A 15,226-nucleotide genomic window follows, 5' to 3' on the forward strand; every position below is an offset into this window, starting at 1 on the left:
TTTGAGAGAGAGAAACAGAGAGACATGGAACAAGAGGGGGAGGGGCAGAGAGAGAGGGAGACACAGAATCCGAAGCAGGCTCCGGGCTCCGAGCTGTCAGCACAGAGCCTGACGCGGGGCTTGAACTTGTGAATTGTGAGATCATGACCCCAGCTGAAGTCAGACACCCAACTGCCTGAGCCCCCCAGGCGCCCCTTGGTATTTCTGTTCTTTACCAAAAGAACTTACAGATAAGCAGAGGCTTATTGAGGATTCAGCCACCTTCCCTGGCCTCCTCTTCCACTTAGAATGCTGGCATTTCTTTGAGCTTTTTATAACTACCTAGAACTTTCCGTGCACCAGGCACGGTGAGAAGCGCTCTCCCGCCGTGATGCGGGTGCCACTATTAACCCCACTGGGCAGGGAAGAAAGCCAGGGCTCAGGAGTTAAGTAACCTGCCTAAGAGTCCCGGCTGAGAGTTTGTGTCCAAATGTGACCTCAGGTCTGCGCTCTGGCCCCTCTTCCCAGGCGGCCACAGCCTCCTCCTCCTCCTCGCCTCATTCTGTTGCTGTTCTGCCATGAACTGGCTGTGTGGCCTTGGGAACTGACCCTTGTCTGTTGGGATGATGATCTTTAAGGTCCTTCCTGCTCAGCCCACGGAGTCGTGATGGAGCGTCACTGTTCTGGGTGTGGGGACACAGCAGAGAACAGGAGAAACAAGGATTCTTGCCCTCTGGAGGCTACAGGCTCATGGTGGGGAGGCAGGCACGAGACCAACAAGGAACCGGGATGTTTCACATATTCAGAAGCAGTGCGTCCAACAGAGAAAAATGAGGCAGGGAAAAGAGGAGGGAGGGATAACCAGAGTGGGGAGTCCGTGATTTTAAATAGAATGGCCCAGAAAGACCTCTCTGAGAAGATGGCCCTTGAGTGCAGTCCTAAAGGAAGTGAAGGGAAGAGCATTTCAGGCAGACGTAACCGCACGTGCAAAGGTCCTGGGGCTGGAGTGTGCCTGGAGCTTTCAAAGGCTTTCAAGCAGGCCCCTGTGTGTGGAGCAGGTAAATGGATGTGATATCAGCAAGTACAAGATACGCAGGGCACTGTGGGTCACGGTGAGGATGTGAGGACAGAAGGAAATGACCCTGCCCTGGCACATCCCCGAACAAACAGCCGTCTTAAGAATTGGCCAGAAGCCGGGGTGGGGGGTGTTGTCGGGGCAGCAGACGGAGGAGAGGTCGTTGTAGAGCTCGGGGCATGGTGGTTCAAGCGGTGAGAAGAGAGCCAAGACCTTTGTCTAACCCTAAATAGTAGTTATCAAATGCTGATTTTAGGGGGGTGCATTGGGATGCCTAAGACATCCCCACAACTGACCATGAGAACCAGACAAAAATCCAGGACTTATCCTGAGGGATTGACGATGCGCTGGGCTGACTGCTCACAGAGAGAAGATTCCCAGCACCCCAAGACCCCGAGAGTCTCCATCACCCTCTCAGTCACTGCCTTCTGTGGATTCTGGGGTTCTTACAAAAGCAAGCGTCCTCCCTGCCGTGAGATCTGCACAGACCCAGGGCAAGGCACAGCCTCTGTGGGCAGGGCCGGGACAGACGGCAGGACCTGTCAGACCTGCTCCTCGGCTGTTCAGCCCGTGGTGGGTCAGCCTGCCTTTGCTTCTCCCGGACAAGGAAGGCGAGGGCATGGAGTCTGTGCCCGAGAGAGCAGGTCAGCATACAGGGAGGTGGAAGGTCGGGATGGGGTCCGGAGCTGTCCGGGGCGGGGGGAGGGGGGGGCTCCTGCCTCATTAGGAGTGGAGGTGCCTGCCTGTGGACGAGAGGAGGGAACAGCTCGTCCCATCTGGCTTGGTTTCATTACTTGAACATTCTCTGGTGGCTCAGTGCCGCTTTGGCATCGTGGGCCGCGATGGATGAAAGAAACGCTCTTATGTGTAATCTCTACGTTGTTGCCCCAGGTGAAAGAAGGGGAAGGAAGGTTTCGACACCCAGCTGCCTGCTGCTGGTGGTAAGGACACAGCCACACATGGAAACGGGGGCACTGGAGTGGGCTCTTAGCTGAGGGGTGCAAGAAAGCACCGCTTCCTTCGCTGGGTGACCACTGGCCTCACCCACCATGCGTGCAGGTCACCGGGTGGTCTAAGCTCGCGCTGACTCACGTTCTCCTATTCTGGAGTCCTGTGCGTGCATCTGTGCGTGTGAGCGAGTGTGAGCACGTCTGCGCGTGCGTTTCGCAGAGTTGAAAAGGTCTAGAGGGATCTGCGGGGTAACTTTTCCTCACCGTTGGGACCAAGGCCTATTTAAACTGGAACCGAGGGGCGCCTGGGGGGCTCAGTGGGTTGAGGGTCCAACTCTCGGTTCCGCCTCAGGTCATGATCTCGCGGCTCAGTCCACACTCAGCCCGGAGCCTGCTTGGGATTCTCTCTCCCCCCCTCTCTCTCTGCCTCTACCCCGCTCTCTCTCCCTCTCAAAGTAAATAAGTGAACTTAAAAAAATAGAATACATCAGAACCGAGTTGCAAAGACACTCCTACGTGTTTTGTGCCACTCGGGGTTTCATCGTCGGCTGCTTCGCCGCACAAAGGAGGGGCTGCGATGGCTGCCACCCAGCTACACCCCCTTACCCGGCCCCAGGGTCCCAGGAGAGGGCGGCGGTTGGTTGGGGTGTGGAGAGTCCTGGGGAGACCTCTGTCTTCATCTGCCCTGATGCTCTGTGTTCCCTCCGATGGGGCAGGGTCTAGGACTGCTAGTCGAGTCCTAGCAGACTCTGTGTGGGAGTCCCACGAAGTCTGGGGCCAGGCCCGAAACCGAATGGACCCGGTGCTCACCGTGCGGCTGGGAGTGCAGCCTGGGGTCCAGGTTTCTGCCTCCAATCAGTGCAGGGTGCTTGCGCCCCCAGGAAGGTCCGCCCACCTCTGTGGAGCTTCCTCTAGTGGAAGTCGGGAGGAGTTTGGGGTGCCTTCGCCTCTGCAGACTCAGCCCGAGTTTTCTTCTCTCCAGACGAGCAGTTAGTGGGGAGAGAGTCCTTGAGACCCTTCCCTGGTCCTGTCCCGGGGCCCCGTGCCCCTCCGCCCCACGCGACACCTCTCCATCAGTCTCAGGGCTCGGCGGCCAAAGCTCCCCTCAGTTTGCGGCTGCTTTATATAAATATATAAAATTCTGGCTCCCTTTGCGAGGAGCTGGGGCAGAGGGGTCCCGCGGGCCTGCTTCAGGCAGCACCTTTACCACTCGCACGGATTTTGTATGTTGAATCTGACCCAGACTCTGAGCTGGACGTGTGGGAGTCAGCTGCTCTCATGGGGTGTCATCGATGTCACGGAACAGGCGCTCCTGGGGGTGCAGGGCAGCTGAGGGGGACTCGGATGCTGGGCCGAGAAGGACGGAAAGGAGGGGGCATCAGGGAACATCCCAGGGCAGAGGACGGAGCTCGGCTGAGGGCGTGTGCAGGCCCGGCGTGGCCCAGAAGATGGAAGGAGGAACGGGGGGCTGGTGTCCCATATGCCGAGGGTGGCAGGCATTGGCCTCGGGGAGGCGGGGGCAGGCCGATCCCCTGGGTTCCTCCTCACCACCCACCCTCCCCTGCATCCGGGCAGGGCGTGGGGTCAGAGGGAAGCAGGGTGTGGTTGCTGACAGCTCTGTGGTCTTTTTATTTGAAAAAAAAAAAAAAGACGTTATTAAAATGTAATTCATATACTGGACAACTCAGCCATTTAAGGGGTGCAATTTATGGCTTTTAGTGTATTCATCGACACGAGCCACCAACACCACAGTCCCAGAGGGGCCCAGGCACTGTGGGTACCCACGGCACCTGGCAAGCGCCCTTGACATTCTAGGGCTCGCGACCCAGCTTCCTTCGAGGACCCTGCTTCCCAGCCCCGGGGAAGTGTCTGTAGTCACTGAGAAACCACGGAAGTCAGAGATCTGTCAAATTATTTCCTGGATCAGAATTTGCCTTCTGTTTTCCTCCCTTGCCTTAGTCTTTGGTGCCTGAACTTTGAGTTTTGGAGCAAGTCACGTGGCTCGAGAGCAGGCAGGCCAACTTGGCGCTGGCTTGGGGGGCTACTGCGCCCAGCCCCGTCCTGCCCCGCAGCCCGCAGAGAAGGGAGCCGGCGGCCGGCACCGCACCTGGCCACGGAGGGGACACCGGATCCCAGCGCACTGTGAGGAGTGCCCGTGGGAAGGAGCTGGAGGGTCCCTTGGTGAGCACTTCGTCCTCCTAGGGATTGTGGGGGGCCGCTCACGGACGTGGGTTCTCCATCCACTATTCCCCGTTCTCCTTAGTGTACAAGGGTTGATTGGCTCTGGTTTTCCAGCATTTTTACCACACAGACCTCTTCAAGAGGCATTCGAGCCCCGCCGGCCCAGCTGGTCATTCCAAGGAAAAGGGCCAAATCGCAGGAATTCAGGGGTCTGAGAGGACGTCACCACAGCGCTGAGTGCAACGGAGGACAGATGGAAATGACCTAGTGGGTCATTTATCGACAGGGGCGTCGATAAATGGTTTGTTCACATAAGTGAACCCGGCACCAGTAAAAAAAAAAAAAAAGGGGGGGGCATGCATGTGTAAGTATCCAACTTGCCAAGCCTCGGGAACACGCAGCACCGAGCCCAGCCTGACCCTGTGTATGTAAAGTGAGAGTCAACAGTAAAGATGCTCTTTATCTACAGGTACTCTGTGCACAAAGAATGGTGCAAACGCAGGCGTATGTTTGTAGACGCATCCACGTGCAAGGCAGCTACCTCGGGGCGAGAAGGAGGGCAGGCTGCAGCCAGCGGGACTGAGCTGTCTGTCTCCAACAATGCGTTTCCTTAATGAGTGCAGTCTGCATGATGGGTACATGGTTATACTGTGTATTTGCAGGACTTTTTAAATATGCTTGAACCAGGGGCGCCTGGGTGGCTCTATCGGTTGAACGTCCAACTTTGGCTCAGGTCATGATCTCACGGTTCGTGGGTTCGAGCCCCGCGTCGGGCTCTGTGCCGACAGCTCGGAGCCTGGAGCCTGCTTCCGATTCTGTGTCTCCCTCTCTCTCTGCCCCTCCCGTGCTTGCACTCTGTCTCTTAAAAATAAATAAATGTAAACAAAAATGTTTTAAAATAAGCTTGAGCCAGCCCAGGGTTTAAAAACATTTTAGAATGATTTCGATGGATTCATGGTCTAATGACCTCGTGCCAGGGCCAGGAGGGAAGAGAGAGACTCAGGTGGGGACACAGCTACGGAGGCAGCTCGTTGCAAAGCTGGGATCGCCCAGGGCGTGTTCTGTGTTCCGTGGATGGAAGGCTGGGTGGCGCCTTCCAAGGTCCTCCCGACAGAAGGTTCTGGAATTTAGATCAGTCAGCCTCAACACCCCATGCCCAGGGCGGCTGTTCCGGTACTTTCAAAGTGAGCTGTTTCATGATCGTCACCTAGGCAGACCAGGAGTTTGTGACTCCAGCTGGGGCATCTGCCCAGACCCACTGCAGCTCAGCAATTTCAGGGACCTGTCTGTCTTCAATCCACACACCCTGCCAGCCCAGAGGTCGTGGCCTTTACCACTTGCTCTGAGTCCTTGGTTTTCGTTTTCAATTGTTCTATAATACGCTTTTACAAAGTGTCGTTCCCTAGCACGTTTCCTGAGTGCCTAGTGCAAGTGTCCTGGGGCTGCTGAAACATCACAGGCGTCTTCCTTGCCAAGTGAAGTCAGGGTGCCTCCTGTGTGAGCACCCTTGTCCCGGCCCTGCTCCCGCCTGACTGCCCCCGACGCCCTCACCGTGGACCGTGGGCACCTCCTCTGGTTGCTGGGTTGCCAGACGGGGCGCCCAAACCCTCACACTTATTCCAGGGCGGTGTCCCTAGACCTTGTGTCATCCTCAGCCCTGCGGAGACTTGCTGGACATCTCCCTCACCGCGTTCCCACGCGACGTTAGTATCACAAAGGTCCTGAGTATCTGTTTATGCACGGCTGTGCTTTGGACACACAGGACTGAGAATTTTTGCTCAAGAACCAGTTTTCGATCCCGTGGGGGCCCCGTATCACCCTTCTTGAGAGAATGCATGTTCGAGATCAATCTTGTAAATCGGCTCTCCGCACCGAGGGCAGTTTCCTGTGTTTCAAAGGCAAATTCAGTGCCCTGAGACCAAAAGAAGCCAGTTCCTGCTCTGCTCCAAGTAGAGGGATTGGTTTAATTTTTTTTTAATATGAAATTTATTGTCAAATTGGTTTCCATACAACACCCAGTGCCCATCCCATTGAGGAGATGCCCTCCTCAATGCCCATCACCCACCCCCCATCAACCCTCAAGGGATTGGTTTAAAATCGAAGCTAAGGAAGGATAATCCCCCCGCTGGTCTTGGGACACCAGGGCCAGGGCCAGCGTCACCATCCTCTCCAGACGGGTCATTCCCTTCCCTGCACACAAGCCGGGGAAAGGTGGTTTGACCGGAAAGGCCTCCCGGGGCCCAGAGGCCGGGTCCCTGGTCCCAGCCCTCCATGGCCGCCCTCTCCTTCCAGCGTTCCCGAGCACGCGGTCATGGCGACCCTTCACCGCACAGACTCGACGCTCACAGCCCTGGATGAGGAGACGCTGTGGGACATGATGGAGAGCCACCGCCACAAGATCGTGAGCAGCATCTGCCCCAGCCGCCTCACGCCCTACCTGCGCCAGGCGAAGGTGCTGGACCAGCTGGACGAGGAGGAGGTGCTCCACAGCCCCAGGTTCACCAACACGGTCATGAGAGTCGGTGAGGACCCCCCACCCCGGGGCCCTTCCCAGGTTCACCAACATGGTCATGGGAGTCGGTGAGGACCCCCACCCCCAGGCCCTTCCCAGGTTCACCAACACGGTCATGAGAGTCAGTGAGGGCCCCCCCCGGGGCCCTTCCCAGGTTCACCAACATGGTCATGAGAGTCGGTGAGGACCCCCCACCCCGGGGCCCTTCCCAGGTTCACCAACATGGTCATGAGAGTCGGTGAGGACCCCCCACCCCCGGGCCCTTCCCAGGTTCACCAACACGGTCATGAGAGCTGGTGAGGACCCCCCACCCCCGGGCCCTTCCCAGGTTCACCAACATGGTCATGAGAGTCGGTGAGGACCCCCCACCCTGGGCCCTTCCCAGGTTCACCAACACGGTCATGAGAGTTGGTGAGGACCCCCACCCCGGGGCCCTTCCCAGGTTCACCAACACGGTCATGAGAGTTGGTGAGGACCCCCACCCCGGGGCCCTTCCCAGGTTCACCAACACGGTCATGAGAGTCGGTGAGGGCCCCCCCCGGGGCCCTTCCCAGGTTCACCAACATGGTCATGAGAGTCGGTGAGGACCCCCCACCCCGGGGCCCTTCCCAGGTTCACCAACATGGTCATGAGAGTCGGTGAGGACCCCCCACCCCCGGGCCTTTCCCAGGTTCACCAACACGGTCATGAGAGTCGGTGAGGACCCCCCACCCCCGGGCCTTTCCCAGGTTCACCAACACGGTCATGAGAGTTGGTGAGGACCCCCCCACCCCGGGGCCCTTCCCAGGTTCACCAACACGGTCATTAGAGTCCATGAGGACCCCCCTCCCACCCACTCCGGGCCCTTCCTGCCACACCAGCTCCACACGGCCATGCTGGGAAGCCCAGTGTCCGGACAGGGAGTGCATGACTTTAAAGACTGCGTTCCAGACATGGGGACACTGTGGTGATTTCCCGTAGCTGCTGTAACAAAGGACCGCAAACTGGGCAGCCCACCCCTGCAGAAATGCGTTCGCTCGCAGTTTGGAATCCGCGTATGGGCAGGGCCTCCCTCCCTCGAAGGCTCAGGGACACCTCCTTCCTTGTCTCTTCCCGGTGGTCATGGGGCGTTCCTTGGCTCGTGGCCACATCCCTCCAGTGTCCACCTCTTCCATCACGCGGACTTCCCTGAATCTTCCCCTGTCTGTCTCTTATGAGGACACTTGTCATTGGATTTAGGGCCCCCTGGAGAATCCAGGATGACCTTATTTCGAGATCCTTACCATAATTACATCTGCAAAGACCCTGTTTCCAAATAAGGTGCCCCCGACACTTTCCAGGTGGATGTACCTTTGCGGGGCGGGGGGCACATTTCGACTCCCTCCAGATGTCTTTGGAGCGGATTCTGACAGTCTGACTCACTGTGCTTATTCACCCCAAACAGGGAAGTGAATAGCCTCTCCCTGTCAGGTTTGGGGGATCGAATGAGACTCCTCTCAAGGCTGGGGCCAGAGGAAGCAGTAAGTGGTAGCTTCTTCTGACTGTTCCTTACGAACCTCAGATACAGGAGAGAGGAATCCAAGCTGCGAGTCAGGCTGGGGGCGCTGGCTTCACGGTGGGCCCTCTGGGCCCTGGGGTACTGCCCTTTGTGTCCTTTGTCCCGTGAGGCTCATACACAGGGTCTGCACATGTCACCGACACACCGGGAGGTCTGGAGCGCAGACAGAGGTCAGCTTCCTCTTTCACGGCCAACTCAGTGCTCGGCTTGCCGAGGTCGCTCAGTGCGTATCGGCCCGGCCCTTCTGGAGACTGGCTGCCGTCGTGTGAATTAGAGGGACCCACAGGAGCAGCGAGGGCACCCCCCGAGGATCCCGGAGCTCCGCTTCCACCCCCTGATTCCTAGATCTGCGTGGGTTCTCCCGCCTCCCCACCCTGTGTCCCCGGGGACGCCCTCCCAGAGCCCTGTTGGCTGAGACAGTTTGTCGTCCTAGGGCACTTGCTGGATTTGCTGAGGACTCGAGGGAAGAATGGAGCCATTGCCTTCCTGGAGAGCCTCAAGTTCCACAACCCTGACGTGTACACCCTGGTCACCGGGCTGCAGCCCAAAGGGGACTTCAGCAACTTCAGTGGTGAGAGCTGGCTCTCAGGGTGGCTTGGCGAGGGCTTCTTCGGAGCCTCTGGGTCCTGGTGCCTGCAGCCTTTTGCAGACACTCTTCTTGCCCGCCCCCCCCAACCAGGGAGAGGTTCCTTCCTGTCCCGCTGCCCCAGCACAGGGAGCAAGGAGGCCCCCACTAACCACGGTGCAGGAGAAGGTGCTGGCGGCCTCTGGTCCTAAAAGAGATCTGTCCCCGATGACCACGTGCCACGAGCAGACCCGTCGTGGGGCACAGAGTCTGCATTTGAGAGGTGCCGGCAGAGGGGAGGCATGTCCTTCCCCTAGAGATGCTCCTGAGCCGGCCTTCGCCTTGGCAGTGGGTGGAGGACGGCTGGGGCTGCGAGGGGGCCGAGGAAGAGAGGCCGCAGGGGAACGGGAGGGGAGCTGGCAGCCTTCTGCACATTTGCTCAGCCGGTGGAGAAAGGTCTAGCCGGCCTGGTGGGAGATTTTTTAGTTTTTGTTAGTTAAGTGGTTTGAGGGTTCCCTGGAGAAGCCGGGGAAAGATTTTGTTGTACAAAGGGCGAGACTAACGTCACTCAAAACCGGGTAAGAAAACGTTTCTGCCTGTTTGGCGTCACAGCCCGCGTTTCTGTTAGAGCGCCGCTGGGTGCCGTGCAGATTCATGGTCCTTGCTCTGTTTTTCTCAGGGTGACGTTGAAAGGGAGTCAGCATCGAGCACACCTTAGCTGATGAGGGAGAGCCGGGTCTGAGCCGCAGGGGCCCACGGGGAAGCGAGAGGAGGGAAAGCTGGTACCGAAGTCACCAGTCGTGCTGTTTATTTAACCAGATATTGAGTCCGGCTGAGCCGCTAGTTTGTTGGGTTTTGTTTCATTTTTTATTTTTTAAATTTACATCCAAATTAGTTAGCATACAGTGCCACGATGATTTCCGGAGTAGATTCCTTCGTGCCCCTTCCCCATTTAGCCCCTCCCCCCTCCCGCCACCCCTCCAGTCACCCTCAGTTTGTTCTCCATATTTTTTTAAATATAATTTAACTTTACTTTTTGTTTTTTAAAATTTACCTCCAAATTAGTGAGCCTGTAGTGCAACGATTTCCGGAGTAGATTCCTTAAGCCCCTTACCCGTTGAGCCCATCCCCCCTCCCACAACTGCTCCAGTAACCCTCTGTTTGTTCTCCATATTTAAGAGTCTCTTGTGTTTTGTCCCCCTCCCTGTTTTTCTATTCTTTTTGCTTCCCTTCCCTTATGTTCATCTGTTCTGTGTCTTAAAGTCCTCATATGAGTTAAGTCATATGATATTTGACTTTCTCTGACTGACTAATTTCGCTTAGCATAATACCTTCCAGTTCCATCCACATAGCTGCAAATGGCGAGATTTCATTCTTTTTGATTGCCGAGTAATACTCCGTTATATAGATATACCACATCTTCTTTATCCATTCATCCATCGACGGCCATTTGGGCTCTTTCCATACTTTGGCTATTGTTGAGAGCACTGCTATAAACATGGGGGTCCCTGTGTCCCTTCGAAACAGCCTAGTATCCCGTGGATACTAACACCTGTATCCCGTGGATAAATGCCTAGTAGTGCAATTGCTGGGTCGAAGGGTAGTTCTATGTTTAGTTTTTGGAGGAACCTCCCTACTGGTTTCCAGAGTGGCCGCACCAGCTTGCATTCCCAGAGCAGCTAGTTTTTAAGGAGACCGACAGATCAGGGTGGGGGCTCCGGCCCGAGAGTCTGGGCGTAGGAAGCAAAGACCCCCGGGGGGCAAGGACAGGGGGTCGAGGTCGCCCACCGGCCCGTGCTCCGCAGGGCTCATGGACACGTCCAAGCTGACCGAGTGCCTGGCCGGGGCCATCGGCAGCCTGCAGGAGGAGCTGGGCCAGGAGAAGGGGCACAAGGAGGCCCTGCGGCGGCGCTGTCGGCAGCTGCAGGAGCGCCTGGGCCGGGCGGAGGCCCGCGTGCGGAGCCTGGGCCAGCTGGAGACCGACCATGACCGCGTGAAGCGCGAGGTGCTGAAGCTGAAGGACGAGATGCTCAGCCTGTCGTTGCACCACAGCAACGCGCTGCAGGAGAAGGAGCTGGCGGTCACCCGGTGCCGCGGCCTGCAGGAGGAGGTACCGGGTGCACCCCCCCGCCCCCGCCCCCCCCCCCACCCCTGCCGGGGCCACCGAAGGGGTGGACGCTCCCGGGAGGCACCTTCCCCCAGCGACGTCAGTAACCTGGGGCCCCGGGGACCTCCGTCCACCCCTCCCGGGTCCCCCGGTGGGGCCTGCGTCTGTGCGGGGAACAGGGGGTCGTCGACGAGGCCCCCAGACCCGACAACACCTTTGCTCACTTCTCGGCTGTGGGCTGTCATTTTTTTTTTTTTTTAGTTTAATGTTTATTTATTTTTAATCTTGTTAATGTTTGTTTTTGAGCGAGAGACAGAGAGACAGAGCATGAGTGGGGGAGGGGCAGAGAGAGGGGGAGACACAGAATCCGAAGCGGGCTCCAGGCTCCGGGCTGTGTCAGCCCAGAGCCTGACACGGGGCTCAAAGTCACAAACTGCGAGATCACGACCTGAGCTGAAGTCAGAGGCTGAACCGACTGAGCCACCCAGGCGCCCCTCAGGTTTTTATTTTTTAACATATATATATATATAATATATATGTATATATTTTAATTTTTAAAAAACGTTTAGGGGTGCCTGGGTGGTTCTGTCGGTTCAGCGTCTGACTTCAGGTCATGATCTCACGGTCTGTGGGTTCGAGCCCCGCGTCAGGCTCTGTGCTGACAGCTCGGAGCCTGGAGCCCGCTTCGGATTCTGTGTCTCCCTTTCTCTCTGACCCTCCCCCGTTCATGCTCTGTCTCTCTCTCTGTCTCAAAAATAAATAAACATTTAAAAAAATGTTTATTTATTTTTGAGACACAGTGTGCAGAAGCAGGGGAGGGGCAGAGAGGGGGGACAGAGGATCAGAAGTGGGTTCCATGCTGACAGCAGAGAGCCCCATGTGGGACTCAGACTCATGGACCGTGAGATCATGCTCTGAGCCAAAGTCGGATGCTTAACCACTGAGCCACCCCGGGGGAGCCTGGGCTGCTGTCTTCTGATTGACTTGTAGGAGCTCTTTCAACACTGAGGAGACTCATTCCCTGTCACTTTGGCACCCGTTCCTTGCCCTGGGGCTTTTGTGTGTTTGGCCTTGATTTTTAAATTTTAACTTTATTGAGAAAATTAATTTCAAATTTGTAAACAAATACACAAATATGAATATCGTCACCCCTTGAACAACATGGTTTGAACTGCAAGAATCCATTGATACCTGGATTTTGTTTCTGTAAATACAGGAGTGTAAGTGTATCTTCTCCTTCTTATGACCTCCTTGGTAACCTGTTCTCTAGCTGACGTTACTGGAAGAATACCGTAAATGATACATGTAACACGCAGAATGGGTTAGTCGACCATTTGTGTGATCAGGAAGGCTTCCAGTAACCAGTAGGCTGTTAGTAGTTAAGTTCTGGGGAGAGTCAAAAGTTACATACGAATTTCTAGCTGCAAGGCGGGGGGGGTCAGGAGGTCGGTGCCCCTAACCCTCACGTCCTTTAAGGGTCACCTGTAATACCCAGGACACCCAAGTATCCTTACTTCATCATTGTCCGGCTCTCTGTGTCTGTCTCTCCACACACACACACACACACACACACACACACACACACGCTCTTTTTTTCCTGAACCACTTGAGTTACGTATATCATGGCCCCGTACCCCTAAACATTTGAATGTGTATTTCCTAAAAATAGGATATTCTCTGATGTAATCGTAGCTCAGTTATCAACGTCGTGCACTTTCACCAACACTATCTGTTTATCTAACCCGACGTCTGTGTTCCAGTTTTATCCCTACCTAGATGGCATCTGTCATGGCATTTTCCTCCAGTCCAGGAGGAGAGCCTGTGGTCGTCCTGTCTCTGTCGTCTCCTTTAATCTGGAACATTTCTGCAGCTTTTGTCTATTATAGTGTGGATATTTTTTAAGAACACAGGCCCCCCCCTTTTTTTTTAAAGTTTATTTATTTTGAGAGACACAGAGAGAGAGAGAGAGAGAGAGAGTGAGCAGGGGAGGTGCAGAGTGAGGGAGAGAGAATCCCAAGCAAGCTCTGAGCTGTCAGCACAGAGCCCGATGTGGGGCCTGAACCCAAGAACCGTGAGATCATGACCCGAGCTCAAGTCAGACACTCAACCCACTGAGCCCCCCCAGGCGCCTCATGGCCCCTCTTTTCTGTAATAGACTATTCCTCATTTCGGGTATGTCTCCTGTGTCCTGGTGACTGGACGGGGGTTATGCCTTTTTGGTGGGACCTGCACAGGGACGCTGGGCCCGGGTCCAGTCACCCCACCGTGGCACCAGGCCCAGCGCCCCTCGGTGCTGATGTTAATATTGCCCACTTGGCCCAGGGGCTGTCCGCTCCCTCCCCTGTAACCGCTGTTCCTTTTTCCTCCGGCAGCGGAGAAGCAGCCTGGGTGTGGGGGGCTCTGGAACCAGCAAGCACCCTGCCCTTAATCGACATTTCCCCCTGGAGAGCCTCAGTGGGGGTTCTTGCCCGAACTCATCTCTAGTCTGGTGGTTGCAGGATGATGAGCCCATCTCCAGCAACCCCTCTGGTCAACCAGCTGGCCCTCGACATCCTGACCGCGAGGAGGAGCCTTATTCCCCAGTGTGTGCGTCTGTTGTTGGCACAGACGCGTGCATTCTTACATCCAGTTGCCTGTAACACGTCGCTGTCCTGAATGAGCTTGCCCAAAGTGTCCCAGATTTGGCCAGAGGGAGCCCCTTTAATCTCTTCCGCGTCCTGTGACACGCCCCCTCATATTCCGAGCACGGACTCCCTCTCTGGAGGCACAAGAGGTTCCGGGGTCATCTGGTCCCCACCCGGCCCCAGCTCTGGGCTCAGCCACTCCCCGAAGGGCCTGGTTCCGTGCAGAGACCAAGATCAGGGCTCTAGGTGAGCTCATAGCTCCTCGGTCCTTCCAGCAGACAGAACTAGGAAGCGTGCACCTAAATGTACGAATACGCATACAAACAGGCGTTGCACGTATGCGCGTCCACACACACACTTGTATTTTAGAAGCCACGAGATCACACCCACACCTCAGATTCCAGGCGATCCCCAGAGCCTCCTCCCCCATTCCATACTCGGGCGCCCCTAGCCCCCCGGCGAGAACCCCCCCACCCACACTAACACTCACTTGCTCGGTCCTACAGTGCATGGAAAATACTTTCAGCATAGCTGTGCCCACACCAGCACGGGAAACAGAGCTGCTAAGGAATGTTGAGGGTTTGTACTTCAGTCCCAAATTGTGGCTGCTGGTCTCTGAATCCCCCCCACTCCCCTCATGGTGGTTCCCCTGTTTGAAATATCATTAGGTTCATTTGCTTAGGTTTGTTATCAATTTCAGGTGCCCCCCCCCATTCCGATCCTAATGATTTAATTTTACTTTTTGAAAATGTAGGCTACGACACACCTAACCCAGTTGGCCCATAGCAGGAACTTAGTCGTTGCTTACGGAAAATTCACCAAGTAGACGTCAGAGGGGAAAAAGTCCAAGTGGAAAGGTTCTTCCTTCTCTCCTTGACCCGAGTGAGTGCTGACTCCACCCTGACTCCCGATTTCCTGGGCTCTCCTCTTGGGGAAAGTCCCTTCTCCCCACGGACACCACACCCAGGATTCCAAGAGGGCAGGATCTTGGTTCCAGATCTGAGTTTCTCTTGGGGGCACTGTCTGGCAGGGTGGAGGCCAGGCATGTAATTTCCAGAGACCCACAGCCCTGGACAAGCAGCCCTGCTGGGGAGCACATATTTGCACGTGGATTACGAGTGCATCTGCATAGACCCGTCATCTCTGCTCCGTCTGACTTGTCTTTCCTCTTTCTTTACACTTACTGCTTTTCACAAATCTCAGTTCCTTTTATGCAACGGATTTAGCAGAATATGGAGAGGCGGGGAAGCCAGGGAGCATGCTGGAGGACACTTGGTCACTGGCCACTTACCACCAGCCATGGGGATTTGTTTTGCAAGACGGTCAGAGAGCCGATTCCCCGGGGTTCCTTGCTCTGTTCCTGGGGACCCAACCTAGTCATTTAACTGCTATGCCTCATCTACAAAATACAGCTAGGGGCGCCTGGGTGGCTCAGTCGGTTAAGCATCTGACTTCGGCTCAGGTCATGATCTGGCGGTTCGTGAGTTTGAGCCCCGCGTCAGGCTCTGTGCTGACAGCTCAGAGCCTGGAGCCTGCTTCGGATTCTGTGTCTCCCTCTCTCTGCCCCTTCCCCGCTCATGCTCTGTCTCTGAAAGATGAATAAACATTAACAAAAAATTTAGGGGCGCCTGCGTTGCTCGATCGGTTAAGCGGTTAAGCGTCCGACTTCGGCTCAGGTCATGATCTCATGGTTCGT

At 56.0% G+C, this 15,226-nt stretch overlaps 1 protein-coding gene across 4 annotated transcripts in view; it reads left to right on the top strand.

Annotated features, from left to right (window-relative positions):
* CARD14 (caspase recruitment domain family member 14) overlaps nucleotides 1-15,226 on the top strand; it is a 37,296-nt gene that overhangs the window by 5,589 nt on the left and 16,481 nt on the right. For 3 of the 4 annotated variants that reach the window (XM_081791136.1, XM_081791137.1, XM_078438038.2), the window contains 4 exons: nucleotides 3,964-4,185; nucleotides 6,478-6,707; nucleotides 8,668-8,805; nucleotides 10,605-10,909. In XM_081791136.1, the coding sequence (XP_081647262.1) occupies nucleotides 6,497-6,707; nucleotides 8,668-8,805; nucleotides 10,605-10,909 (654 nt within the window). In that variant the 5' untranslated portion in view covers nucleotides 3,964-4,185; nucleotides 6,478-6,496. The other variant, XM_078438037.2, reaches the window with a different exon arrangement.

This window comes from Panthera onca, chromosome E1 (assembly GCF_046562875.1).
Source record: "Panthera onca isolate mPanOnc1 chromosome E1, mPanOnc1 haplotype 2, whole genome shotgun sequence".
Classification (NCBI taxonomy): domain Eukaryota; kingdom Metazoa; phylum Chordata; class Mammalia; order Carnivora; family Felidae; genus Panthera; species Panthera onca.